Source organism: Mercenaria mercenaria, chromosome 16 (assembly GCF_021730395.1).
Source record: "Mercenaria mercenaria strain notata chromosome 16, MADL_Memer_1, whole genome shotgun sequence".
In the NCBI taxonomy this organism is placed as follows: Eukaryota; Metazoa; Mollusca; class Bivalvia; order Venerida; family Veneridae; genus Mercenaria; species Mercenaria mercenaria.
This window is the reverse complement of record NC_069376.1, coordinates 19,068,063-19,095,840: the sequence shown is the minus strand read 5'-3', so window position 1 is coordinate 19,095,840 and position 27,778 is coordinate 19,068,063. Positions and strand designations below refer to the sequence as shown.

At 34.2% G+C, this 27,778-nt stretch overlaps 2 protein-coding genes across 4 annotated transcripts in view; both read left to right on the top strand.

Annotated features, from left to right (window-relative positions):
• The window catches only part of LOC128549511 (uncharacterized), an 84,210-nt gene that overhangs the window by 21,117 nt on the left and 35,315 nt on the right, over positions 1-27,778 (top strand). The window lies entirely within an intron of this gene.
• LOC123546739 (uncharacterized) lies at positions 4,753-8,292 on the top strand. The gene is made up of 2 exons (XM_053526278.1): positions 4,753-5,368; positions 7,298-8,292. Exons 1-2 carry the CDS (start codon positions 5,288-5,290, stop codon positions 7,631-7,633), a joined length of 417 nt encoding a protein of 138 aa, XP_053382253.1. The 5' UTR covers positions 4,753-5,287; the 3' UTR covers positions 7,634-8,292.

The window sequence follows — 27,778 nt, the reverse complement described above, 5'->3', positions numbered from 1 at the left end:
GCGCGGCTCAGTTTGTAACATTGTTATATTTTCTTACTCTTACCCGATTTTTTTTCAAAATTATAGCTTACTGCAAAACCATGAATTAACGCCATACAATTGTTAATGCCTGCTCGATGTCTTTCTCAAATTCTGTAATGTATTTTTCCAGGATTTTGTTTGAGGTATCAGATGCGTAAACGTTCCTAGTACTACATTCGGTAAATGGGTTCCTGTATATTCCCCCAAAAACATAAATCTACAACTTCTTTGAAAAATTTGTCGCCTGATTTACGGTTTGCAGTACAATTTCGCCATCCTTAAAAACCTTCATCTTAAATCCTCCTACAAAACAAAACACATTAAACGATCTGCTCAGTAAATTTTCCAGTTGTCATTTTGCAAGATTATTGAACCCGCTTATACTGACATCAGTAGAAATAAATTTTTTACTTTGTTCTTTTGTTTATAGAGTCAAACTGAGACACTTAAGGTTATATGATAAAGTTTCCAGCTTTTGTTGGCGAAGGAAGAACCAGGTGTCCTTTTGGACATTGTTTCATGCATAGACGAGCACGTGGGTAGAACAACCGACCTTGTTGAAGCCAGCTGGATAGCTTCCTCATATAAAGTTATGTACACCCCAACTGAATTTATCTTTGAGAGGCAAATCAGCGCGATCTTAATCAGCCGGCCACGGAGGCTATAAAATCTTTTAAGTAAACTACAATAGTTTTGCCTCAAAAGAATCTTATCTCGTCACTGGTAAATTTACATTATTTTTGGTTAAACAGGAAACGAAATCACTGTCCTTATTAAGCAGATTTTATAGCGGTGATTTTTATTCGAAGGGGAATTTACAACAGGTTTGACTGTTAGTGTTATATTTTAGTTTTACACTTACTTTAAACGATATTTTTTGGCTTTCGTTTACAAGAGGAACTCTCTCACTTGACTTTATTAGTTGTTTAACTTTGATACTAAATTTTCAACAGAATAAACTATATGCATGTGTTTATTGTCATTCATATGTCATGCAGTGACATTAGTGTTAAACAACGGTCGAATAATTTGTTTTAAAATGCTTAAAAATAGTTGTATATGTAAAAACTCGAATTTTGTAAATAATCTTAAAAGAACAAAAAATTTACAGGCTGTCATTATAGAAATGTTTTATATCTTACTAGATTGATAAAATCTTGCGGTGTCAAAGTAATTGCTTTTAAATGTCTGTTAATAGACTTATTGCATTTTATTACATAATCTTTATATCTGTAAGATAATAATCTTTTGACACGCAGACAAAGGTCCCTGACCACGTGAAATCACGTGAAATCTCACTAGGTATCGCGGTATGCGAGATTTGTTGCTAGGGGACATGTAGGATTCCTGCAATATCATTGGTTAATTTTATTGTTGTCATGAACCTCATAAAAAGTGAATGATTAAAGAAAATCAGAAGATTTTTACCTACGAAATAAGAAGGACATATACTTCTGTGTTTCATGTCGAGATATCCGACTAGATAATTACAAAGTTTTAATTAATGTAATTGTGTTGATAGAAATTATTGTTATTATGTGGACATCCATATATTGTTGTTGAAAACTGAATAAATGAAGAAACAGAATCTGGATTTTGCTAATTCCCTCAATTAAGCGAACTTAAGACAAACAAATAAATATTCGAAAAACAGAATTTGAGCTAAAAAATTCCCCAAAGAAACTTCCCGGAACACGCGCAGCGTTACACATATAAAAGACATATTAACATATATTGCAACATCTGTTTCAATCACATACAGATGCGTTATGCTGTTGTTGTGTGAAATTGACCTACACCACTGTGTATCAGATAACGCCATTCTGGAATATTAACAATGGTGTTTGATTCGTTGTGAAGATAGAAACATGACTAATAAGTGTGAAAAAAAATGGAACAAATGCAATTGGACAAAAAAAGGCTTAACCGGTTCTAACTCTCCGGAAATCGTTGTGCCACTGAAGTTTAAACATGGTGTCTTGCTGTGTGCCTTATTTGTGTATATTTGTATTTGTTTGTTATATTTTGTTGCTGTTTTTTTTTTTTAAATTCCATTGATATCTTCTTTATCCACATGTGCACTCAATTTTGGGAGCTCCCTGGCCGAGTGTGTAAGATCGCTTGCTTCGAATTACTTGCCCCTAATAATAAGGGTTTGAAGCCTCGCTTGGGTGTAGAATTTATCTTGTGAGGAAGCTATATAGCTGGCTGGCGGTGGTTCTACAGGGGCGTATACTTAAATTTTTGGCGCATAATTTCGTTGAATATGGCTTTCTCTTTTGGACTTTTGTTACCACACATTGTCGTTAAATTTTAGTTATCCGTGTTTTGAATGTTTAAATTTTTGTTGTGCCGTCATAAATAGTTAATATATAAACTGGTCACATCTAGACTGTTATCTTTATGTAACTGTCTTGGGGAATATCATCATGAATGTCTGCAGAAAATACACATTGCATGTAATTTAGGACATAGATATTGGTGTTTAGCAATTTTTCAGTGCAAGTTCAAACACACAGAAAAAAAAACAGTAAAGTTACCTTCGATTTCAGTCTCGGTCCATAATTGATGCTTAGTCTGGTGTGTGTTGATTCGTTACATTAGACTTACGCTAGTGCTATTAACAACATCGGCGGCATTAGTTTCCTTTGCCTAATATGCTATCTAAGAGTTTTTCTGAAAAAGTTGTTTTTGTGTTGCAAAAACATTCAAAAGACCGGGTTCTGCATTTTTCACTTGCTTATTAACCTTTTTTGTTTTATAATGAATTTTCCCTCTACGTTGTTATAAGTTGAACTGAGTGTTAGGTATTTCTGTTGACAAAGTATAAATAACACATAATCGTATTTCAGACAGGCTTGTGTGAATTGATTAGTAGCCTTCCATAACTATAAGACCTATAATGTTATTTACAACTTTGTCACGAAAAGACACTGAGTACAGATAATCAGCATTACATTCCATGACATTCTATAAATAGACAATTCTTTTAAGTAGAAAATGCTAATAGAAGAAAATTATCATTGAAATGCGAATTTTTATTTGATGGCCATCTTCATCATTATCATTAGGTGTGCAATGTACTGACAAAGTTTGTGCAAACAATATGGGCATGCCGCGGCACAATTCTTCAGTCAACGTATATTGAATTTCTTATTCATTACACCCGTAATATATTAGTCTAACTTTTTGCTATATAAAGTTTGTACATTTCTCAGTTAAGAGTATTGGTATATGAATTAAACTTAACATAATAAGTCCAAAATTACCGATGGAGACACAATACAGATGTGAAAATGAAACAGATTTCAATAGCATGAGAATGTGAATGCCAAGCTAAAGATATAGTAAGTGGCTTATTGATGAGCACGACTTCCTCTGTTGCATATCACACACAGGGACCGTTATCAAACTGGCCTACTGTATACTATATCACAATACAAGGGCGCTTTCGAACATTAACACCCATTTTAAAATCCAACTCAGTCCCAAATCGTATATTTCATACAAAGTTCTGAAAGTAAAACAACAGTCTTCCAAACAGAACAAACATTCCGCATTGCGCTTCAACTGGATCACGTAACCAGGATGTGTCATTTCAAAAGTCAACTATAAATTCATCGATGTATCTAAGCCAGTCCTATCAAAGGCATAATTCCCCGGATGTTAGAGAGCGTCATATTGAGATTACGTGAACAGACATCTTTGTAAGCCTAAATAGCTGCTATTCTCATCTTAATTAAAATATACAAAAAGTATGATAACGGCCCCTATGGTGTCGGATATAGTGTACGTTAGCTGTTCTTAAGTAAGTCATGAACAGACTCAATCAAACCGAGTATGCTATTATTCTGCTTGGTTGCAGTCTATGCTTCCAAGGGTTCCGGTTTTACAGATTTTATAATCATGATTAATATGCCAAGAGCTGATAACATCTTGCTAGTGTTAGCGGTCATCTCTATTAAGCAGCCATTTGTTTAAGCAACCACATTTCTATAAATTGATTTTAAACAGAAGTGTAAGGTCGCATATTTTCACATTTTCTTTAGGACTAAATGTAATGGAATTATTGTTACGTTCGTAAATGTTTCAAATGTGAAATGTATGGAAGCGTCCTGGTGCCAGCAGAGAGATTTAAATTTGTCTTACGTACGACTTACTATCTCCTACGTAGGAGTTAGTATCTCCTACGTAGGACTTAGTATCTCCTACGTAGGACATAGTATCTCCTACGTAGGAGTTAGTATCTCCTGCGTAGTACTTAATATCTCCTACGTAGGACATAGTATCTCCTACGTAGGACATATTAAGTACTACGTAGGAGTTAGCATCTCCTACGTAGGACTTAGTATCTCCTACGTAGGACATAGTATCTCCTACATAGGAGTTAGTATCTCCTACGTAGGACTTAGTAACTCGTACGTATGTCACTGACTAAAAGAGTCTCCAGCATGCGCAGTGGAAAAATATACTCGTGTGTACTATTATTTAGTAAGGAAACGTGTGTAATTTAAAACTAAACGGCATGGATGACTTTATAAAAACATATTTTGCATCTGGTATGAAATACCGTAAAATATTAATTTGTCTTGAAAAAATAAATGGGTTTAAAGTTTCTTTAGGAAGCCTTAAACGGATATTGTCACGTATGAAGTTATTTAGACGCATAAATAAAAGTGATGAACTTAGTGTTGCTCTCTATGTCATGGAAAATACAATGACATCCAGCAAACAACTTGGATACAAGATGATGCATCAGAAACTCCTTCAAGAGGGATATGTTGTTACACAGGAAACAGTTCGCCTGATGATGCATATTTGTGACAAAGAAGGTATTGAACAGAGAAGGAGAACTCGTCTTCAACGTCGGATGTACCTGAATCTTGGACCTAATTATTTATGGCATATCGACGGGTATGATAAATTGAAACCGTATGGGCTGTGTATCAACGGAGCTATCGATGGATTTTCTCGTTTCATAATTTGGCTTGAGGTGCACAAAACAAACAGCGATCCTAAGATAATTGCTAGTTATTTTATGAATGCTGTGAAACATTTGCAAGGCTGTCCAACGCGTGCTAGGTCAGATTATGGCACCGAGAATGTTTACATTCGACAGATGGTCATTTTTCTTAGGGGTCAGAGAGACGAACAGTTAACAAACAGCTGTTTTTTACAAGGATCAAGTAACCATAATCAAAGAATTTAGCGTTGGTGGGGTATACTTCGAAATGAAAATGTTCAGTACTGGATAGATTTTTTCACAATGCTGAAAAGTACTGGTGATTTCAACGGAAGCTTCCTTGATAAGGCTGTTCTGCAGTTTTGTTTCATGGACTTAATTCAGGTACGTCTATATTTTTTTTATAAAACATATGACAGATTTCTGACCTTTCTACACGGATTTTCGATTATATCGTTCATCGTATAATGATGCTACTTTTATAGAAACAGATTTTGCTCTACAAGAATGTAGGTTAATTATTTGCTGGTCGTGTTAAAATATATAATTTAGTGACCAGGCACAAGCACCAGTATCGGACCTGAGACAAAAATTATGGCCTTATTTTCATCCTAAATGACTTCAAAATGAAAAATATGTAGTGAAATATGAGCCTCCTTCAAAAGATACATATGTCTACTGAAGGCCAGAATCTCGAGAATCGAGCCTGCGAGCAATGGGTTCACTTCCCGGGCCGTTGTGAAATAAATTCTCTGGACAAACTACATATCACTGTTTCCCGTATACATTTAGCTACAAAATTAGACCGATCCCACGTCTCTAGCCCTTCCCGTTTATGAAATATCTATCAGGAAACGAATGCCTTCCTTCTGAAAGTCCCTGGTAGATAAAGATGCGGCACAAAGAATCGGTACGTAAACATAGACTAAAGTATAGCTGTCCGCCGATTACGGCTCAAATTCAATAAAAAAAGTACTAAAAAGTATAACTTAATACATAAACTAGGGCCACTCAAAATCGTCAGTGACATCTCAACATATTTGCGTTTCAAATTTTTTCCACGGTTTTTCAATTGAATGCTACGCCATTGAACCGAGTTCATTAAGTATTTTTAAACTCAATTTCTGATTGGCCAATAGCGACACACCTCCGACAGAACCGCAACGTTTCGTACAAAATTACTCGGATATTATCATATCTGTTTCAATGGCGGAGAATACAATTGAAAGACCGACGGAAAAATCGCGTGTAGCAGATGCTACTGACGGTGGTGAGTGGCCATAATTTACATATTTAGTAATACTTGTTATTCATGGCAAATGCATTTGATCCGTGCTAGGCTGACAAACATCTTTTAGTCCGTAATTTCGTACCGTTTCGTTGTGCCACATGTCTTTCTACCTTGAACTTGCAGCATTCTGATAGATATTTCATGAACGGGGAGGGTTAGAAACTTGGGGTTGGTCTCAATTTGTAGCTAATTGTACATGCGAAATTGTGATAGGTAGTTTGCTCAATTGTCTAAAGACTTTATTTCACAACGGCTCGGGAAGTGAACCCATCGCTCGCAGGCTCGATTCTCGAGATTCTAGCCTTCAGTAGATATATGTATCTTTTGAAGGGGCCAATATTTCACTACATAGTTTTCATTTTGGAATCATTCAGGATGTAAATAAGGCCATATTTTTTGTCCCAGGTCCGATACTCGTGTCTGTGGTAAGTTACAATGGTACCAGAAACGTCAATATTTTTCAATACACGGACGAACAAATTTAAAATATACACATTTCGTTTATACATGTAGATATGCATGTTATAAAAAGGTTATTATCTTTGCATATATACATTATACGTGCAGATACCGGTATGTATGAAATAAAAAGTTCTCAATGCACGAGTTCTGCAACGGAAATATTGGTCGACTTTTAGAGCGCAAAAGAACGAATTCATATTTTCCAATGTAAATCCAATACAGTACTCTTTTTATTACTTACGCATACCTCACTTTTAATTATTGTTACTTGGTACACATCTTTTTATGAAGCGTGAGTGAAGTTGAAATTATCGTCGCTGAAGAACTTTTAAACGTGACGATATACCTGAAACTGACGTCACACACCCGGTATGAAATTTGAACGTAAAAAATAACATTTCAGATTCCACTGAAACTTAATAGAGATTTAAAAGGAGTGTTAACAAATACATTTAAAAGTGTGTGCGAAGTCTTAAAAAGTGTAAATACAGGCCTATATATAGCGTGTATCTTAAATACTTTCTTTCGCCATAATACTTTTATCTATATATTTTTTTCAGGAAGAACTTAACTCTATAGTTAAACTGTGGAATAACCATCGTATAAGACCATCAAGCAATCCAAACCAGCCATACGGAAGACCATTTCTGATGTATCATTGTCCTGGTATGTTCGGCTGTCAGGATTACCTTTGTCGTACATCTGAAGCACAGGTGAACTTGTGTCTTGAGGAAAGTATTCAAAAGGGAAATGTTACATGTGACGAAACGGTGTTTGAACTGTGTACCATCATCATGTCGGACCATAATCTGATGCCTGCCAAAACAGCAGACGATGCTGCACTGCTTTACCAATTTCTCCGACGGGAAATATTAAACGAACTTCACCAGGACTAAGCCTAAATGCAAGACCAACCAATATAAGGCGAAGTCTGTCGACGCACAGGCTACTCCGTTACTTACAAGTTATTTTAAACAAGTTGACCATGTTCATTTGTAAAACATGAAAATGACGTATAACTGTTAACTGAGTGTTGTAAACATATTAAATAGTGTTTTTAAATCAATTCATAGTTAATCTCAGTATTAGCAAAGCAGGAACAATTTCAGTGTTTAACAATTTAAAGAACCAGTAAACGCATCTATTGTAACCCTTTGCTCTTGTGCGAGAATTGATCCAAAAGTTCATGGATATTAGTTATTTATTACATACTCGTTTTTATTCCCCGTTAAGTTGCACTGGTACCGGAAACGTCAATATTTTCCATACACTGACGCCTGAATTTCATATCGGGTGCGTGACGTAATTCAGTGTTGTTGCACTACTTTTTCTTTTTAGTTCAGTATTGTCAATCCTATTCAGGCTATTAACATATTTATGATATTTACATAAAATTTATACGTGTAGATGCGTATGTAATAAAAAGGTTATTATCTTTGCATCGGGAAATATGCACTCGTTCTTCAGCGGAAGAATATTGCGCTCCTAAAGTCGCGCAATATTTCCGCTGAAGAACTCGTGCATATTTCCCGATACAAAGCTAATAACCTATAAATATTTAATATTAACGGACGCCAATATAAGCATTTTAACTAGATTATTCTAGGGGTGACTATTGAGGCCAATTTTGACTATTGCAATACTATTGATATTGCTTAAAAACTATTGCGATACTATTCTATCGCAGGTTACTATTGCGATACTATTGCAATAGTTATCGGCCATCATATTTTATACAGTAAAGCTACCAACTGGCATTGTTACAGTGTAAGAGACGGCACTGTTTATAATTGCTGTTAACACACATTGAGATTTTTGTATAAATGAAATGGACAGAAATAATTCTAACATTAAATATTTCTTGCCTTCCTTGGCTTTGGAACAATAAGTAAAACAATAAACCTATGCAAGGTATACTCAAACGAATCGGCCATTTTGTTGCGAATGTCAACATATTTAATAACCCAAAGCATCGAAAAAGACGAAAATTAACGGATCGGATTAAGGTGTACCAGCACTAAATGAAAGGCCCTACCGAACAGTTTGCTGTATAATACAAGTAGCCTTCTTTCTCCATGTCCATAATACATTTTCTCATCTAAGATTAACAGGTTATTTAAATATATTTAATCAAAGTTACGAAGAAACTAAACTTATTATCTCCCAGACTTCTCAGTCCTTTATGGTAGTTAAATTCCGTGAGGGTAATTATTGTAATGGAGACGTAAACATTTTCCGAGGTGCAAATGAAAGCTGGCTCTGTTTCTTGGTTTATATATTATAAATTATTTCTGTATTTACTAAAATTTCAAAACTATCGAAACTATCGATTGTTGAAGGAACTATCGGCGATTGTTATTGGATCGTGACTTTTCTATCGATGCATGCTATCGGGACACTTAGTATCGCAATGCATCGATAGTTCGATGTATCGTTACACCCCTAGATTATTCGAAGAAGAGGGCTATTGTACTCAATCCAGGCGTCGATGTAGCCATTTAAGAAATGATTTATAGCAAAACCGTGTTTCAACACTATTTATATTCGCCGAGCGTAATAATTTTACGAGGGCGTATACCGAGAAAATATTTCATACGACGTATAATCTGTGGAGTGTATAGTGTTCAAACACAGCTTTGCTATGAACTATTTCGATTCTAATATGTCCATTGTAAAATTTCATTCAAATATGATAGAACTGTTTCTTCGCATTTAACTGTTTCTCCTTTTGAAAGGCTTATTAAAATCATCTCTGAACATGCCCCGATCCAGGGACGGGCAGATGGTGCCCCCGTCCCAAGTTGGCTGAGAAGTGACCTATACTCATCAAAGATGCACCATGTACTGTATGTACTTGCACGCAAAACTTTAACCAGGATTTTCTAAGTCCAAAGGGGGCATAATTTGGCTAAAATGCAGGTCAGAGTTATGGGACTTGATGCTATCAACTAGTTTTATAACCCCAAAGACACATGTGAAGTTTCAATTCAATATCTGCATTATGATGGGATAGAAGTTTAATTGAGAGAAAGCTATATTTAAACCTGTCTCTTGTCTGTGACTGAAAGCTCTTCTCCAAGAGATATATCTTCTTTTGAAATATCTTTTAAGGTAATGAAATTAATTATACAGATAGCTCTTTAATTAAGATACAATTATCAACAAAAGTAGACTCTCTCTCTCTCTCTCTCTCTCTCTCTGTCTCTCTCTAAGAGAAATCAAATAAAATTTATGATATATCTTGTTTCAAGAAAATGCTTGCTGCATGCCTTTAAACCAAAAGAGCTCTTGGCTTACCGTTGTAAGCAATTACATTGAGCGTTTTTAGGTTGGTCAAAAAGTTGGGTTTTCTTAAACATTTCTTTATTTCTTGTCTCTCTTGCGAAAAATGCTGCCACACTATAAATTCAAAATTGCTAACGACGTTCACGACGACATCCAAATACAACCGTCGCTTTACGAACGTTGATGTTTCTAATATTATAGCACGACATAACGTTTCAATAACTTTTAGCCCAACCCATTTGTATATATGACATATATGATGTATGTGATTGTTGTTTATGTTTCCGTATATATGTACAATAAAATATGATTAAACTTAATGATTGAGTAGTAATTGGGAGTCTGTAATTATATTTAAAGGCGAGTGTTTTAGAAATTATATTTTACTGAACTATTCATCCTTTATTCTTATGAAAAACAAGTGCTTAATTTTCCTTGAAAAAATAGTCAGAATTAGTTTATACATTTAAAATGTATGGCGCGAAATATCACGTAGACGAAGTCATGGTGGAACTGACGTCTATATGTGCACAAAATAACAACTATTTCAATTTCATCAAAACGCTTTTGAGCAATTAAATAATGAATAAAACATTTGACATCGGTCTTAAAATGAGCAGGTTTCGAAAAGTGGACCTCTGTCAATTTTAGTACACTAATTAGTCGGGCCACAAAAGTGGTCACCAGGCAGTGCAGTCTTAGGGTTAAGATTTACAAGCTAAATCTTTCAAATAAGGTGCCTTAATAATTTTGCCTACAAAGTAGCTTTAAAACACTGCTAGATCTTTTAAGCTAATGTTATCTTTTGAGCTAATGTTAAAACTGATTCCTAAAACCTTCGACCTACAACATGCGCGGTTCCAGAGGGGGGGGGGGACCGGGGGTCCGGACCCCCTCTGGAAAATCCTTGAAAAAGGAAAGAAGAGAAAAAGGAAAGAAAATGTTTGTTTTTTCGAAAAAGGCAATATTAGGACCGCATTCAAAGTATATGCGGCTGCTGCTTCATACGATCCCGACATAATTCATATTTATATCAATTATCTAAAAGAAACTAAGAATTGTACCTTGAAGAAAACTTGTTTTACAGGTTAGCACGTAAAACTGTGAAAATAAGGGGTATTTTATATATAAACTTGCAGTGGAAAAGTGTTCTTAAATGCTCCTAAAATGCCCAGAATGCTGAAAGCGCTAAATTTCAAAATTTTCCGGGTGGGGGAGGGGGGTCGGACCCCCTCTGAGAAAATAAGCTGGATTCGCGCATGTACAACTCCAAATTTCCCTGACTTTGCCCAAAGTCCAAATTTCCCTCACTAATTACAAAATTCACCGACTTTCCCTGACCGTGGGAACCCTGACAGAGTTCAGATGCGTATGAATTGAACGCCCGACTGGTTAAATACCGATCTAGAACAGACAAAAATAGTTCCGTCCCGGCCGAAAGTGACCTTGACCTTTCTCTCTCTCTCTCTCTCTCAGAGTCTTAATTACTGTATATTTTCTCTTAATTACAGTACTATATTTAGCCCACTTTTATATATTTTTCCTACTGAATTTTATGATCTATTCCGGAGAATACACTCAATAATAGTGTTCCGAAAAACTAATGTCATATCAACTTGTGGTCCGACGGTTTTGCTTTCTTTAACATGGTGTGTGTATCTTCTATATATTGTATATGTTGTGAAAAAGAGGAAGAATAGAATAGTATTTAAATGAAGTGAAGCATTGTTTTTTACAGTAAAATCTTTTAATTACCGAATATCACGGCGAATTTGTAGGTTTCAGTCATTAAATCTGGTTATCATTTGTTTTGTTAAGTTTATGCCTAGAGAGAAGAAATTAATGACGAGTAACTTGGTAAACATGATTTATTCCCCTTTATCGCTCTTCACAGTAGAGGCTATTATTTTTTTATAAGAGCTAATTTCATGAGAAATAACCTTTACAATTTTGTTTGATCAGAGTGACTAGATAAAAGAATAATTGACTAGTTGAAACTTACTAAATCTTATAGAACATTGATAATCGTATCATGCAATCAGGTCTATATAAATTCGTTCTTTGTTAATATTGGTTAGAAACAGTGGTTAAGAGATTATTTCACGGAATTCAATGAAAAGTTATTTACTTAAGCCCCTTCTCGAGACAACACATAAAATACAAGAGTATAAATAGTTTAGAAAATAAATGAAATATTGCAATAAATGCCTTTTATCAGCACGCAATTAAAAAGTCAACTTGCAATGTTCAATTAACACATGTACCGGAAACGCAAGTAGGACCACAGAACGTTGCAGCGCCGCAAAATGGGAACCCTTACGTATGAGTTACTAAGTCCTACGTAGGAGATACTATGTCCTACGTAGGAGATACTAACTCCTACGTAGGAGTTACTAAGTCCTACGTAGGAGATACTATGTCCTACGTAGGAGATATTAAGTCCTACGTAGGAGATACTAACTCCTACGTAGGAGATACTAAGTCCTACGTAGGAGATACTATGTCCTACGTAGGAGATATTAAGTACTACGTAGGAGATACTAAGTCCTACGTAGGAGATACTATGTCCTACGTAGGAGATACTAACTCCTACGTAGGAGATACTATGTCCTACGTAGGAGATATTAAGTACTACGTAGGAGATACGTAGGAGATATTAAGTACTACGTAGGAGATACTAAGTCCTACGTAGGAGATACTATGTCCTACGTAGGAGATACTAAGTCCTACGTAGGAGAAACTAACTCCTACGTAGGAGATAGTAAGTCGTACGTAAAACAAATTTAAACCTCTCTGCTGGCACCAGGACGCTTCCATAGAAATGCCAAATTCAAGCAACATGCACAACATTTTATAGGAGTGCCGACTTTTTTTTATTTACGGTTTTTTCGCCAATACATTATTATGTATTTCTAACAATACTCAGAAGTTCTAATAACTTTTCACACAGTGATCTATTGTTCAACAGCACAGCTTAAAGAACGCTTCGGTAATTTATCAGGCATTGAGTGGGCACAAGAGACATGGAGAATAATTGTGTTTTATGGCATTGTCATGAGAAGAATAACACAAAAGTGCATGTTGAATTCAGAATATGCAGTGTCTGAATACATCGTATAGGACATTAGAAGATTAATTAAATACTGATCTGATTTTATGTATTTTACTGGTATGAACGGCGTACTGTATTTCATTAAATACTCATTGAATGCTTAAAGGAGCTGAACAAAACTGACGGCATTGGCTTGTTTTGTCACAAAAGTGTGCCTTTTGTAAGCAGTGAATTATGTTTTTGTACAGGAGAGCAAATATCACAATATCTTTAGGTAAGAGTTTTATGGTATATATCTGAAATAAGTTTGGATCATTTGCAAGGGAGTTGTATTGTAATGGACACTAACATTTTACATCACCGTTGTATCCCGATGACTGTGCTACTTTACATTTAAACGCGAGTTTTCGACTGGTAATTAACTGATTTTTAGGAAAAACAATAAATACCTAAACAAGCAAACAAACAAACAAACAAAACTCGGGCATATATTGTATTTTCTAAAGTGAAATAGCGAGAGTCACTTCTGATAGTGCATTTCAGGAGCCGCCGTTGAAGATAATATTGTAGTCATTTAACTAAAGTGTCAATGAATAATTTCCCAAAAGAATATACGTTCAAATTCATTTGACGTTCAAATTCATTTTATGTTTCGCCTTCATCTAAATTTACATAGACGGTGATTGTTATACATCTTTCTAATTACTTAGAGATATATGTGCCGTGCCTCAGACATTGCTTGTTATCACGAATGGTTGCTATAGATATAGGCTCCATATACTGAGATACAATATAACGACAGAAAGTTGATTAAAATTTATTGAATACTATTTTTTTTCTTGGAAATATTTTCTGTTTGTTAATGCACATTGTATCAGGGCGGCCAACCATCGTGACTTTTGGATATCGTAAAAATATATCCCAATTAAGGTAGTATTTTGCCTATTTTTTTTTTCTAATTAATTGACGGATTTTCATAAGTTAAATAACATCGAAAACAGTATAAAATTAGTGCATTCCTCCGCACAAAATGTCTGCAAACTGTTCTCAGTTCTTTTCTCAAACACTTCGCTCAACTGCGAAAGTGTATATGTTATCTACACAAGTTTTCTATGGAAAACATTTGAGCGAAGTGTTTGAGAAAGGTACTGGGGACTGGTGGCAGGTGCTTTGTTTGGAAAAAAAACCACTCATTTTGCTGTCTTCGACTCACTTTTTTTTAGGAAAATCCGCCAATTGATAAGTAAAATATAGGCAAATCAAGATGTTCTCTCCGTGTATACGGTATCCCAATGTCAAGTGAGTTGACCACCCTGATTATATTAGATCGTCCAAATGTCTAACAGTTGTTACCTTTTTTGTCGGAAATAGATGGATGTGTTCCGTTACAGAGGTTTTCTCAAATCCGTATAAGATACGTACGTAACTGTGTTTTATTTCCAAGAAACAATCTAAAGGGTGCTTCTAATAATCCCGAAGCTTGTTTCACAATACAGCTTAAGTAAGATTGTATGGACTCGAGTAATAATTTCCGCTTGTATCATCAGCTTCTTAGTGGTTTTTATGTAATTTAGAAGAAAATATGAAAGTGGGTGAGATTTCTAGACGCCTTTGTTACGCCTCTGTTACGCGTTTATGACAATTTTACGCCTATCTTTACACTTATATGTACGCCTGCGTTTACGTCAATCTCTATGCCTATTTTTACGTTTACGTCAACATCTATGTCAATCTTAGCGCCTACTTTGGTCTTTCTTTACGCCTGCATTTACGTCTACATCTACGCCGATGTTTACGTGTATTTAACACTGATGTAGTGATATTAGTAATTGTTGTCGTCCGTGGAATATAGATGAGGAAGAAATAGTTTTAAATGTTTAAATTTTGGGCGTTAACACATTCTGCTATATTTATGTTATATTACAATATGTAGCCATGTTTTGAACTTTGATAGTTCAGAAAATAAGAATGAAGTCTTCACATTAAACGTTCCCTTACAAGTACGAAATTTCTGTATTTTTTACTGAGGTTCATAATGGACACGCTATTCACTGAAAAAAAATGACTGCCTTTTGGTCTTTTTGTGGGTTTTATTACGGGATAAGTTAAAATGAACGTTTGACATTCATTGAAAGGTTGCCTTTTATTCATGCAACGTTGTCAAAAATGGTTTATTAGTATATTTCTTTGGTCTACGCATTTACAGACTTACCAACACAAATATGTCGCAGTGCACTAAATAGTGATTAGTTTTGTTTTACAAATTTTATCAATAATTTGCCGCTTTTGTATTGTACAAAGAATTACTAAAGATCTGCTGGTGCTAGAATCAGTTAAAGAAGTATGTTTGTTAATTTCCAAAAGTCGAAGTCCTTGTTGTAATGAGTGTATAGAAAAAAGTTACCTTCTCCAATAAAAAAAATCTGATATTGAGCAAATTTCTGCAGTATGTCAACTTATCACTAAATACTATGCGCGTTGTTGCTGGTTTACGTTTTCCTTTGGAACGAACTTTCCTCGCTCACTTCGTATATAATTTTAACGATAAATACCGTATTTTTCTTTTGTAACAAAACGAATTTTATCTTGATCATGTTGATTGATCTTGATCATGTTGACTGAGATATTTTAATGATTGTCAAAATGCCAGGTAATAAGCATAATACTGGTTGACAATTTATTGATTAACACAGCACACCAGGTAATAATCATAATAGACAGTCGGTTAACTAACACAGCATGCCAGGTAATAAACATAATAGACGATTATTTAACACAGCATGCCAGGTAATAAATATAATAGACAGTTGATTGATTGATTGATTGATTGATTGATTGACAGAGCATACCAGGAAATAAACATAGTAGACAGTTGATTGATTGATTGATTCATTGATTGATTGATTGATTGATTCATTGATTGATTGATTGACAGAGCATACCAGGTAATAAACATAACAGACAGTTGATTGATTGATTGATTGATTGATTGATTGATTGATTGACAGAGCATACAAGGAAATAAACATAATAGACAATTTATTGATTAACGCATCATACCAGATAATAAACATAACAGATAGTTGCTTAAACAACACCAGGTAATAAACATAATAGACAATTAATTGATGAACAAAGCATTCAAGATAATAAACAACATAGACGCTTAATTAAGGAAACATGTCAAGTATTGTGTTTGATTAACAGCGTTACTATACGCCTCCTATTTTTTTCTTCCATAGTGAATAGCTTTCCTCCAGCACTACGGAGTTTTGGCCTCAAAGGAATTAATACTAACTACACCGTTTAACATAAACGTTTCATTGACAGTACAGTGTATCACTGTATTTCAAAGTTCAAGAAACGTTTGGCCGTTTAATCAAATCAGCCTTAGACTTAGAAAGTTATTTAGTCTAAATATGTGTTCTCTCCAAGCAACATAAATTTAATGTCCACCAATTTGTTACACCGGAATAATTAACTATCGGTAATTCATAAATCATTTACATGTAGTGTGAACATTTACAATTTACACTTTATTGCAGTTTTAGTACAGCGTTTGAAGTGCCGCGGTGGATATCAGTTAACAATGTATTACATTAAAAGCTGTTCACGCCTTGTACAATCATGCAACTGTGTTACTACGCATATCTACATGAGCTTTCGTTTGAAGTTTTCCGTCAATAATAAGTAAATAAATATTACTTCGTACACATTGTATATTATTATCATATTCACTCCTTCAAATGGATGTAACTCTTCAGAGAAGTTCAGACAAATCTTTTTCTGTAAGAAGGAAACTACCAGATGTGCTTTTAAGGACAATACTACTGCGAAAGTATTTGTTCTTTTTTAAGTTTTTAAGCAGTATTTATAATATTTATTTATTTATAAGCAACTACTGGTTATAATTGATATAATTAGTGACAATCTTGTCTTTTCTTGTGTGTGACAAAACCAAAAGACAAGAAATCGTTATAAGAAATTAATATATTGTGCAAATCAAAATTTTCTGAAAATTAGGCAAACATGTAAGCGAGATAGATTTCTCATGTGAAACTCTGAAATTTCTTTTTTCGGTTTATTTCAGTGTCTTTGCATTAAAAGGAAAATCCGGTCAATAAAAGTGTCACATTGTCGTCTGCTTTTCAACAGGAGAGCTTGTTAAGGATGTACGAGCGTTTTTTTTCAGGATATCCACCATTTTGAAAAATGTTTCTCCGAATAGTGCTTTCTAACAAAAGTTTTGCCAAAAATTAATGACAGATAATTAAAATATGGCTAATAATGTACCTTTTAAGCAAACAAATTCTACTTTTTGCGAAAAAAATTTTTTTCACCCTTATTTTTGGCTGGTATTTGCCTAAAATTGACGTAAGATTTACAATGGGGTAGGGGTAGGTAATGTCAAATATCTATTAAAGTAGATTAGGTTTGGTTTTGAAATTTTCCTGACTGATACATATAATAATGAGCTATAATTGAAATAAAAGCTTTCAAGATAGCACATTATATTATCTAGAAAACATATATTAAAACAAAAAGAACAAAAAATATAAAAATTCACCAATTTTTAACATTTTTTTCTTAAAAAATCTCTTAGATGCACGGTAACCCCAACTTTTCTTTCCATTTTGAAGCATTTTTGTGGGTCATTAAAGCTGCAAAATATTTTGAAAATCTTAACGTCAGAAATTTTTTTTGTAGATCTAAATACATTTTTTCCATTGACTATAAAGTGGGTGGGGTAATTATGTCAATATGTGAAAATGAAACAGAATTGTTAGTGACATTTATGCTTATATAATACTAGCATCACCTTGTATTCATATTAACCTATAACGCCTGAAATCCCTATAACATTAAGTGTTATATTATATGTTTCATAAAGTATCACCATTTTTCTAATTTTACAAAATTTCAGAAATGCTTAAGCAGTGGGTGAAGAAAATGCCCTATAAAATGAAAACGAGTTCGGTGACCTATGTTTTTTCTTCTCTTGTTTGTCTTGGAAACAAATGTTCTTCAAGCTCACAGAGTATGAAAAAATTCTTTTCGTTAGAAAAAATTCGCTCCTACATCCTTAAATGGCAGTAATAATTACAAGGTACCGAGATTGCGTGGGAGACTTTTAGAGTAACGATACGATATGCCAATATCATGAGAAATATAAGAAATATGCTCATACCCTATGGGATATACATATGTTTTGTTGCAAAACCTTTTTACTGTGCATGGCATTTTCGTTCAGAAGCGACCGACTGTTTTAATAATTTATTTAAAGGACAAGAATTATATAAGAATTCTGCAAGAATAGATACTTGCTTCGTCTATCAGTGAAAATTGTTGTGTATATGTGGAATAGCAGTTTCAGCAAAACTCTGTCAGCTTGTACGTAGCGTGTTTGCTAGTGAGAATGATTACGTGTAGGTAGGTGGTATCAAAATCATAGCTACATAACATCCTTCACTTTCATTTGTAAAGATTGAGATGTCTTCCTGAGGGCTGTGTTGTCGATTTATTTTGGTGACTGGATATTCAAGAGAAAATGACTAAATACGATTTGTCAAAACCTTTGTCCCCAGGTTATCTTTCTAGTGCGGGACCGACCGTACTAAGTTCTTTTATTTGTTTGTTTTCGTTGCTTACACTTTTGTTTTACATTGCCTTAGTATTTTTGTATACATCCAAAGGATATATTTTTAGCTCGACTATTCATAGAATAGTAGAGCTATTGGACTCGCACATGCGTCGGCGTCTGCGTTCGCGTCTGCGTCGGCGTCCCGATTTGGTTAAGGTTTTGTATGTAAGCTGGTATTTCAGCAACCACTTGTGGGAATGGATTGAAACTTCAGACACTTATTCACTGTGATAAACTTACTTATATTGCACAGGTTCCATAACTCTATTTTGCTTTTTTACAAAGTTATGCCCCTTTTTCGACTTAGAAATTTTAGGTTAAGGTTTTGTATGTAAGCTGGTATCTCAGTAACTACTTGAGGGAATGGATTGAAACTTCACACACTTGTTCACTCTGATAAACTGACATACATTGCACAGGTTCCATAACTCTATTTTGCTTCTTTACAAAATTATGCCCCTTTTTCGACTTAGAAATGTTTGGTTACGGTTTTATATGTAAGCTGGTATCTCAGTAACCACTAGAGGGAATGGATTGAAACTTCATATATTTATTGACTGTGATAAACTGACATACATTGCACAGGTTCCATAACTCTACTTTGCTTTTTTTACAAAAGTATGCCCCTTTTTCGACTTAAAAATTTTTGGTTAAGGTTTTGTTTGTAAGCTGGTATCTCAGTACTTGCTAATGGGAATGGATTGAAACTTCACATACTTGTTCACTGTCATGATCTGACATGCACTAAGCAAGTCCCATAACTCTACTTTGTTTTTTCTCTCAAAATTATGCCCCTTTTTTGACTTAGCAGTTTTTGGTTAAGTTTTTGTAATCTAATATCTCAGCATCCACTAATTGGAATGGATTGAAATTTCACACACTCATTCACTGTCATGATCTTACATGCACTGTGAAGGTCCCATAACTCTACTTTGCAGTTTTACAAAATGGTGCCCCTTTTTCGACTTAGCAGTTTTTGGTTAAGTTTTTGTATGTAAGCTGGTATCTCAGTATCCACTAATGGGAAAGGATTGAAACTTTACACACATGTCACTGTCATGATATGAAATGCAGTGCAGAGGTTCAATTACTCTACTTCGCATTTTACAAAAGTATGCCACTTTTTCAATTTTTGTATTCATTCAATTGACAAGGCTGTTGAATAGTCGAGCGTTGCTGTCCTACGGCAGCTCTTGTTAATTGTGTCATGAGTTCTTTTGGTGAATGCTTTCTTTTAATGTGTTTTTATTTGAGCAGGTTGTCTATTGCAAAGAGCCGGGCTAAGTTAACCAGAAATGTCTAAATATCTAAAAGATTTTCTGTGAGGTTTCTTTTGCTCTGTCCTGATTTGTTCTGTTAGCTCTACGGCTATACTGGTAAAGGATGAATTTGAAGCCCTGGGTGGCTGCCATTGTGTGTAAAGAACCTTTGAACTTGTTTATCACTCACGACATGGGTGCTAAATAAATCTGGAATATAATCTGATATGATATATAAATGGTATATGATATGATACGATACGATATGATATGATATGATGTTTATTTTTACTTTGACGTTTAGGAATGGGCGTCATTTGTATTGCGTGCTGTTGCATTTATCAAAGTAATGTCTATGTGGCCGAAATGTATTAAACTAAAAGTATTCGTTGCATTTTTATAAAACTGGCTGTCATCACTACTTCAGATATATGAAAAAATAATCTGAAATCAAAACTAAATGTTCTTTCTTGGAATATGTTAAATGATTATACAAGGAATTTTGCAAGTCGATGTCTTTGGAAGCGCATCAAATAATCAAAAAATGCAAACAGTTAAATTAAGTACCATTTCAGTACATTTTGCATTTTTGTAATATATGGCTTCTTTTACAAGATTTTTAGTATCTTGCTTTGGTAACTATATGCGTCACTCAACGACTAAATTACATTAATACCGAAAAAAAACATCGAATATCTAATTCTTCCACGTCCACTATAACAATGGCTTCGTCTTTAGTCCGAATTAAGTATGTAATGCAAAGTACTGACACGAATTTATAATTATATGTTATTCTTTGTCGCAGTACATATTTTAACAGTCATATTCATTATTTAAGACCTCTATAAAAATATCTTTTTTTGGTTCATAAGGCGGTTCTGGCTTAGCCGCTTCCAATGAGTGTTAGCAAAGTGTTAACTTTGTTGTATTTTCTGTCTCCGTTTGTTGAGCTGAATGTTAAGTATCATTCTGTAACACCTACATAAGCCAGGAGGACGTATTTCAGAGAAACTTGTGTGAATTGATAGCTAGCCTGTCACGAAGCCTAGGCTAATGATATTTACGACTTTGTTAGGAAAGTGACATTGGTCCTAGGTTATCTGTATTATGTTACATGTCCCGAGTATCAAATGTAGACATTTCTGTATTCCGTAGTAGATTTTATTTTAAAAGCGACTTTGTGATGGTTATAAACCGCTGGCAAGGGTAAATACACTAAACACGCACACAGTTATATTTATTTTTCTGTTGTTAAGAAATACTGCAAACGGAGCGTAATTGGCGTCATACAAATTCCGGAATATTCCCACAGGACATTGCAGTAAAATAATATCTATATAAGGTGGGAAAATTGGACAAAGAATGGAAGACTATACAACCTTTACTTAGGCAAAACCGTTTATTTTTGTATTCACCAATTGAATATGGTTTTAAACCGATGGCAATGGTAAATACGCTAAACGCACACTTTTGTGCCGGTTTCTCGCCGATTTGTTAAGAAATACTTCAAACGGAGCGGTATTGGCGTCATATAATATAATGCATATTTTATATACAGAACATTGTGTGTCCATGCATTCTATATTTCATCTTTTCTAAAATTCAGACATCTGAAAATAGATAGACGTAGAATTTTATACGTCTTTCTAATTACTTAGAGCTAAAAGGTTAACAAAGTTTGCGTGGTGTCACGAATGGATGCTATAAATATGCAACTCGAATATAACTTACTATAAATAATTAGATAGTTTTGCCTTCGGAATTTTGTATTTGATAATGTATATTGTATGGGACCGTTGGGAGTGTATGACAGTTGCTCAGTACAGAGAAACCAGTGAGCCTCGTTCGGATGATATGGATCAAGCCCCGCTAGGACATGATCGCATTACCTAATAAGATATTTTACGCTTATAATATCTAGATGGCGTTTCAAATAATGCCTAATCTAGCTTTGTAAGCAAGCTAAAGTAAGGTAAGTGTTGTATATTCAGAGCAAACGCAGTGTTTCAGTGGTAACACTGACAATAAAACCAGGGCTAGTGAGTGCGACGGCCCGTGCTCCTTCATTCCAAAATGCTTGCATAAAAGACCTATGAATTGATGCTTTAACCCTTACCCTGCCAAATTTCTAAAATGAATTGGCCCATAATTCAGTTTGGGCAGTACCACTTTTATTCAAAGGGGAGTTTACTGAAATTTTACTGAATGAATAGCGAACAGTGTAGACCAAGATCAGTCTGCACGGATTTGCAGGCTGATCTTGGTCTACTCTGGTTGCAAAGGCAGAATCAGCTGCCGCCAGCAGGCTTAAGGTTAATAGGGATACTCTAAATAGTGGCCACTATAAATAAGCTTACAAAAAATACAACTGAAGTGGAGATTTGAATTCAAAACAGCTGCGTGTAAATAGTAATATATCATTATATGCCATTAGCATAAAAATACACAATATATCATTGTCTTGTTGTACTGTTTAAAAGAACGAATATTGTTTCAAAATTAACTGTGTGGAGTTAATCAAAAAGTTTTCTTCTGGCATAATAAGACAGTACGAGTGTTTCACATAGTTTGAACATGTATTGCATTTAACGCAACACAAGCGTAATAAACAGATATAAGACTATCTAAAAGGTACTCTTTGAAATATTCTATGCAACTGTCATTTATCATACAAATATAAGCGAGTCACTTAAATAAATGCAATATAGTTTTTAAATTAGTATTTAGTTATCTTATTTAAACAAAATGCTTGAGCTTTTAAAACAAAATAAGACTATATGACTGCATGATTCGATTCTGAGTTAATTTCAACATTTGATTAAGAATATATTGTCTACATTATGTGTACGATTTAAATGTGTTAAGTACGTATCTAAATTGATATTAGCGAACATTGATATCAATTAACAATAGTTTGCAGCTGCAATAAAACGTAGAGGGCGGTCACATCTTATACAAACATGCAATTCTGTTACTATCCATACCTTCATGGTCGTTTGAAGTGCTCCCCTTTTTTAAGCAAAACACCAAATACAAGCAAATAAATACACTTTCCAAAACATTGTATATTGTACTTTTATATTAATATGTATTCTCAGTCAAAGCAATAGTAATCATACTAAATTGAAACTCTGAAGAAATTTCGAAAGCAGTAGCAATTTTGGATTTAAACTGTCATCTAAAGCAACAGTAATCATACATTGAAACTCTTAAGCAACAGTAATCATGCATTGAAACTCTAAAGCAATAGTAATCATAGATATAAACTCTAAAGCAACAGTAATCATACATTGAAAAATCTAAAGCAACAGTAATCATACATTGAAAAATCTAAAGCAACAGTAATCATACATTGAAACTCTAAAGCAACAGTAATCATACATTGAAACTCTAAAGCAACAGTAATCATACATTGAAACTCTAAAGCAACAGTAATCATAGATTGAAACTCTAAAGCAACAGTAATCATACATTGACAAATCTAAAGCAACAGTAATCATACATTGAAACTTTAAAGCAATAGTAATCATAATTTAAGATTCAAGAGTAATATAAATGTGACAATAGTGATTCTGTTTTAAATTTAAAAACTTGATGATATGTATTGAGCGAATACATGTAAAAGTAATAATTTGTATGATAAGAGTCATCCGTGTATTTATTTGTGCGCGACAATCAGAAAATATTAGAGATCGTAGTATAAACAGATTTTGCAATGGAAAGTTTCTTAATAAAAACCTCGCAAGTAAGATAGATTTCTAATGCCAAAACCGGAGACAGCTAATTACAGCATCTACATTCCTTATGGCAGTTTGTTTCAGTGTTTTTGTGTTTTTAACATAAAAATTCGTTCAATAAAATTGTTACATTGGCGTCGGCCTTCCAGTGAAATGCGCCTGTACATTATAAGTTCCGTAGACTGTGTGGGAGACTTTTAAAATTGCAATTTGAAATATGTCTATAGCAGGAGAACTTTGATCATACCGAAGAGCATTTACATATTTTATTGCTTGATATATTCGCGTACAAAGAGTTCGAGCTTCCCTCATCAATCTGCAAAATAATTAACATTGGACTAGAGACCTGTGTATGGGTGCTTTACACCTGTCAGGCTAATGAACCAGGGAAGCTTCTGAAATTGGAGCGTTTTCCGTATCTTGCAGTACCCCCCCCCCCCCCCCCCCCCCCCCCCCCCCCCCCCCCCCCCCCCCCCCCCCCACTAACGTAACTAATTAAGTCTTCTGGAGGAGTAGCCCCGTGAATGGCGGCTATAAATAAACTTTAAAACAAATAAACTAATTATACAACAGTTAAAATTACTCCTTCTCAACCGGTTTTTCCCAGACCAGAGTATGTTTACTTGATACATCAGAAAGCTGGAGAAATAATCTTAATAGTCAATGTGTTTATTAACACCTCGCTCAAAGGGTAAAAGACCAAGTTTGAAGTGCAGTCTTAGGATACAGATTTTTCATTGGTTGGTGTTGTTTTCAAAACAACCAGTCAGACGCGTGAGTTCTAGACTAATCTCCAAACTTTATTCTAACACAACCAGCAAATAACCTACATACTTGTATAGCAAAATCTATCTCGGGTTATTCTGCAATAAACCGCTCGCATGCAATGACGTCATCCGATCCAGGCGCGTAGCACGGTCGTAAAAAGTAGTTACCATTTTTCTAACACTTTTGATACTAGTTTGTCGTGTTAGAATCGAAATAATAAGTTCCCAAGTGTGATTTATTGTAGAGTAACCCGAGGTATTCGTTCTTATGCGAGACAATATATCACTTAGACCTACGGCCTTCGTGATATATTCTTTCGCTTAAGAACTCAAAACTCGGGTTATTCTACGATAAACCACGTTTGGGAACTTATTATTTCTTAAATAATTGCATAAATTGTAGAAAAGTTTGCAATTTTATTCCCGTTGCTGTTTTCTTGTACCCACTCGTACATACTAGCCAGGACTTCAGTAAGATGGCTGCACTCTTGAAACACGGCTACTTAAATCTTGTGTATTTTTCAATGCTTCTTTGTTTGTTTAGCAGTAGATTATTTTTTAATTCAAATTATTTATATTATCTTTTAAACTTTCATCTGAATGCACGTCATGCGCTTGCATATATATTAATCATATTGCAGTTCATATATTACCATATGTGGCAACATCTGTTTAAGATTCTACAAATGTATTATTACCTCAGTGATACATGTTGTAATGGGAAGACTGATGCACAGCTATGTATGTTTGATAACATCTTTCTGAATTTTACTCATAATGAAAATAGAAACACGATAAAAGTGTGAAAAGTAAATAGTGGCAGCATGCCCATTAACAATGATAACTAGCAAAATAGAATGGAATGACAATAATATATGACGCATGTAGACCTAGGAACAACACGACAGTTTTTACGGTTGGATTGGTCAAAAGACTATAAAAGATATTTAACTGTAAATTGGCTAACTGTCTCCTTTATCGTGCATTTATTTCCCACTTAAAATTATTTAGAGTCCTCTGAAAGAATTGACAGTATGACAACTTTATATGCATGCTCTCACAAACACACTCACACACACGCAAGTTGTATATGTATTTGTAGAGCTGCATAAACCCTAAAAGCATCATAAATTCAATCAAATTACCCGACTTTATTCCTTATTACGGTAAACAACAAAACAAGTTCATTTTATGCAAGCTCCGTTGCATTAGCTCCATATAACCAAGGCATATATATCTTACACTCACTTTATGAGCTCTGTTTGATGATGTAGTAAATCAAATCAAAACCCAACACGTATCTTTGATTGAAATCTGTCATTTAATATCTAAATGACGAATTTGAAAACACAATTAACAATAAATGGTTCTGTTACAGCATCATACATAATATGTGATAGGTGACTAATTTTATCAAGAAAAGACAAATATTAACAGTTGATATGCATCATCAAAGGTGGGGATCTAACCTTTATGCCAATAAGCAATGAATGATAGTCTTACATCTAGGAAAATACTAAAATACATATCCATTAATTAACAATGATCAGTATAATATTATGTTGAATGTCAGTCTTATAGTCAAAAAGTAATGGCACAATAACTAGCATAATAATAATAGCACGCTGAATGTCAGCCTTACAGTTTATAAAAGTAATGATATCAATATATTTATATTTACATGTGAAGTATCAATACAGCATTTATAAATGTATGTTGAATGCCATGCTAACAATTAAGAAGTATGAGAAATATCTATTATAACAATGACTATCATATGTTGAACATCATTTTTACAATGAAACGGTAATGACATATCTATCAAGACAAAAAAAATTGATGACACATGTTGAACTATCTACAACAATAGGTATACTGAGCATACCAGGGATGGGAGGAGGGTTTGAAGTTGTTGATAATTTGCGCGTAAGCTTTTCGTGCTCCGCAATTGAATAATATTAAAACCCGTACCGTCCCGTACTTGCATAAATATATTTATTTTTCAATAAATCTGTATTTATGCAAGCTCCGTTGCATTAGCTCCATATAACCAAGGCATATATATCTTACACTCACTTTATGAGCTCTGTTTGATGATGTAGTAAAATCAAATCAAAACCCAACACGTATCTTTGATTGAAATCTGTCATTTAATATCTAAATGACGAATTTGAAAACACAATTAACAATAAATGGTTCTGTTACAGCATCATACATAATATGTGATAGGTGACTAATTTTATCAAGAAAAGACAAATATTAACAGTTGATATGCATCATCAAGGTGGGGATCTAACCTTTATGCCACATATTGCAAAACATAATATAATTGAATTTCATTTATTAAGTTATTAGCAATAACCCCATCCGAAGAAAGTGAGTGTATCATTTATTTATCAAACTTACTACTGTGTTGTGTTACACCCCTCTAACATGCAGAAATTGTAGAAAATGGTATATTTAACATGACAAAATACAGGTGAGCAACCCTTGGCACCATCACTCAAGCAAAGTATCAGTAACTCATAAAAACATGCAAAATTGCCTATACTATTAAACTTCATGTAACATGATAAAATAAGTGCGAGGAAACCCATGACCCCATCGCACCATTAGCAATAAGAATTATAAACATAAAAAACTAAATATTACTTGCTAACAATCATCCACCCCAACAAGGTGTATGATTTCTAAAATCCAGTACTGATATTTGTCTTAAGAGGATAACAGAAGAATACTTGTTAACGTGTTACACTCTCTAACATGCAGAAATTGTAGAAAATGGTACATGTATATTTGACATGACAAAATAGAGATAAGAATCCCTTGGCACCATCACACAAGCAAAATATTAGAAATTTGCCTATTAATAAAGTTTATGTACATGTAAAATGATAACTTAAGTGCGAGAGACCCATGACCCCATCGCACCATTAGCAATCAGAATTACAATATAAGAAAACTAGATATTAACTTGATAAAAATAATCCACCCCAAACAAAGGTGTATGATTTCTAAAATCCAATACTGATATTTGTATTAAGCGGATAACTGAAGAATACTCGTTGAAGTGTTACATCCTCTAACATGCAGAAATTGTAGACAATGGTACAAGTATATTTAACATGACAAAATAGAGGCGAGCATCCCTTGGCACCATCATACAAGCAAAATATCAGTAACTTATGAAAACATGCAAAACTGCCTTCTAATAAACTTTGTGTACATGTAACATGATAACATAAGTGCGAGAGACCCATGACCCCATCGCACAATTAGCAATAAGAATTACAAACATAA

Coding starts and splice junctions, on each gene's coding strand:
- LOC123546739 (XM_053526278.1), top strand. CDS start 5,288: ATGCTGAAAAGTACTGGTGATTTCAACGGAAGCTTCCTTGATAAGGCT. Junction 5,369..7,297: donor GTTTCATGGACTTAATTCAG/GTACGTCTATAT, acceptor TATTTTTTTCAG/GAAGAACTTAACTCTATAGT.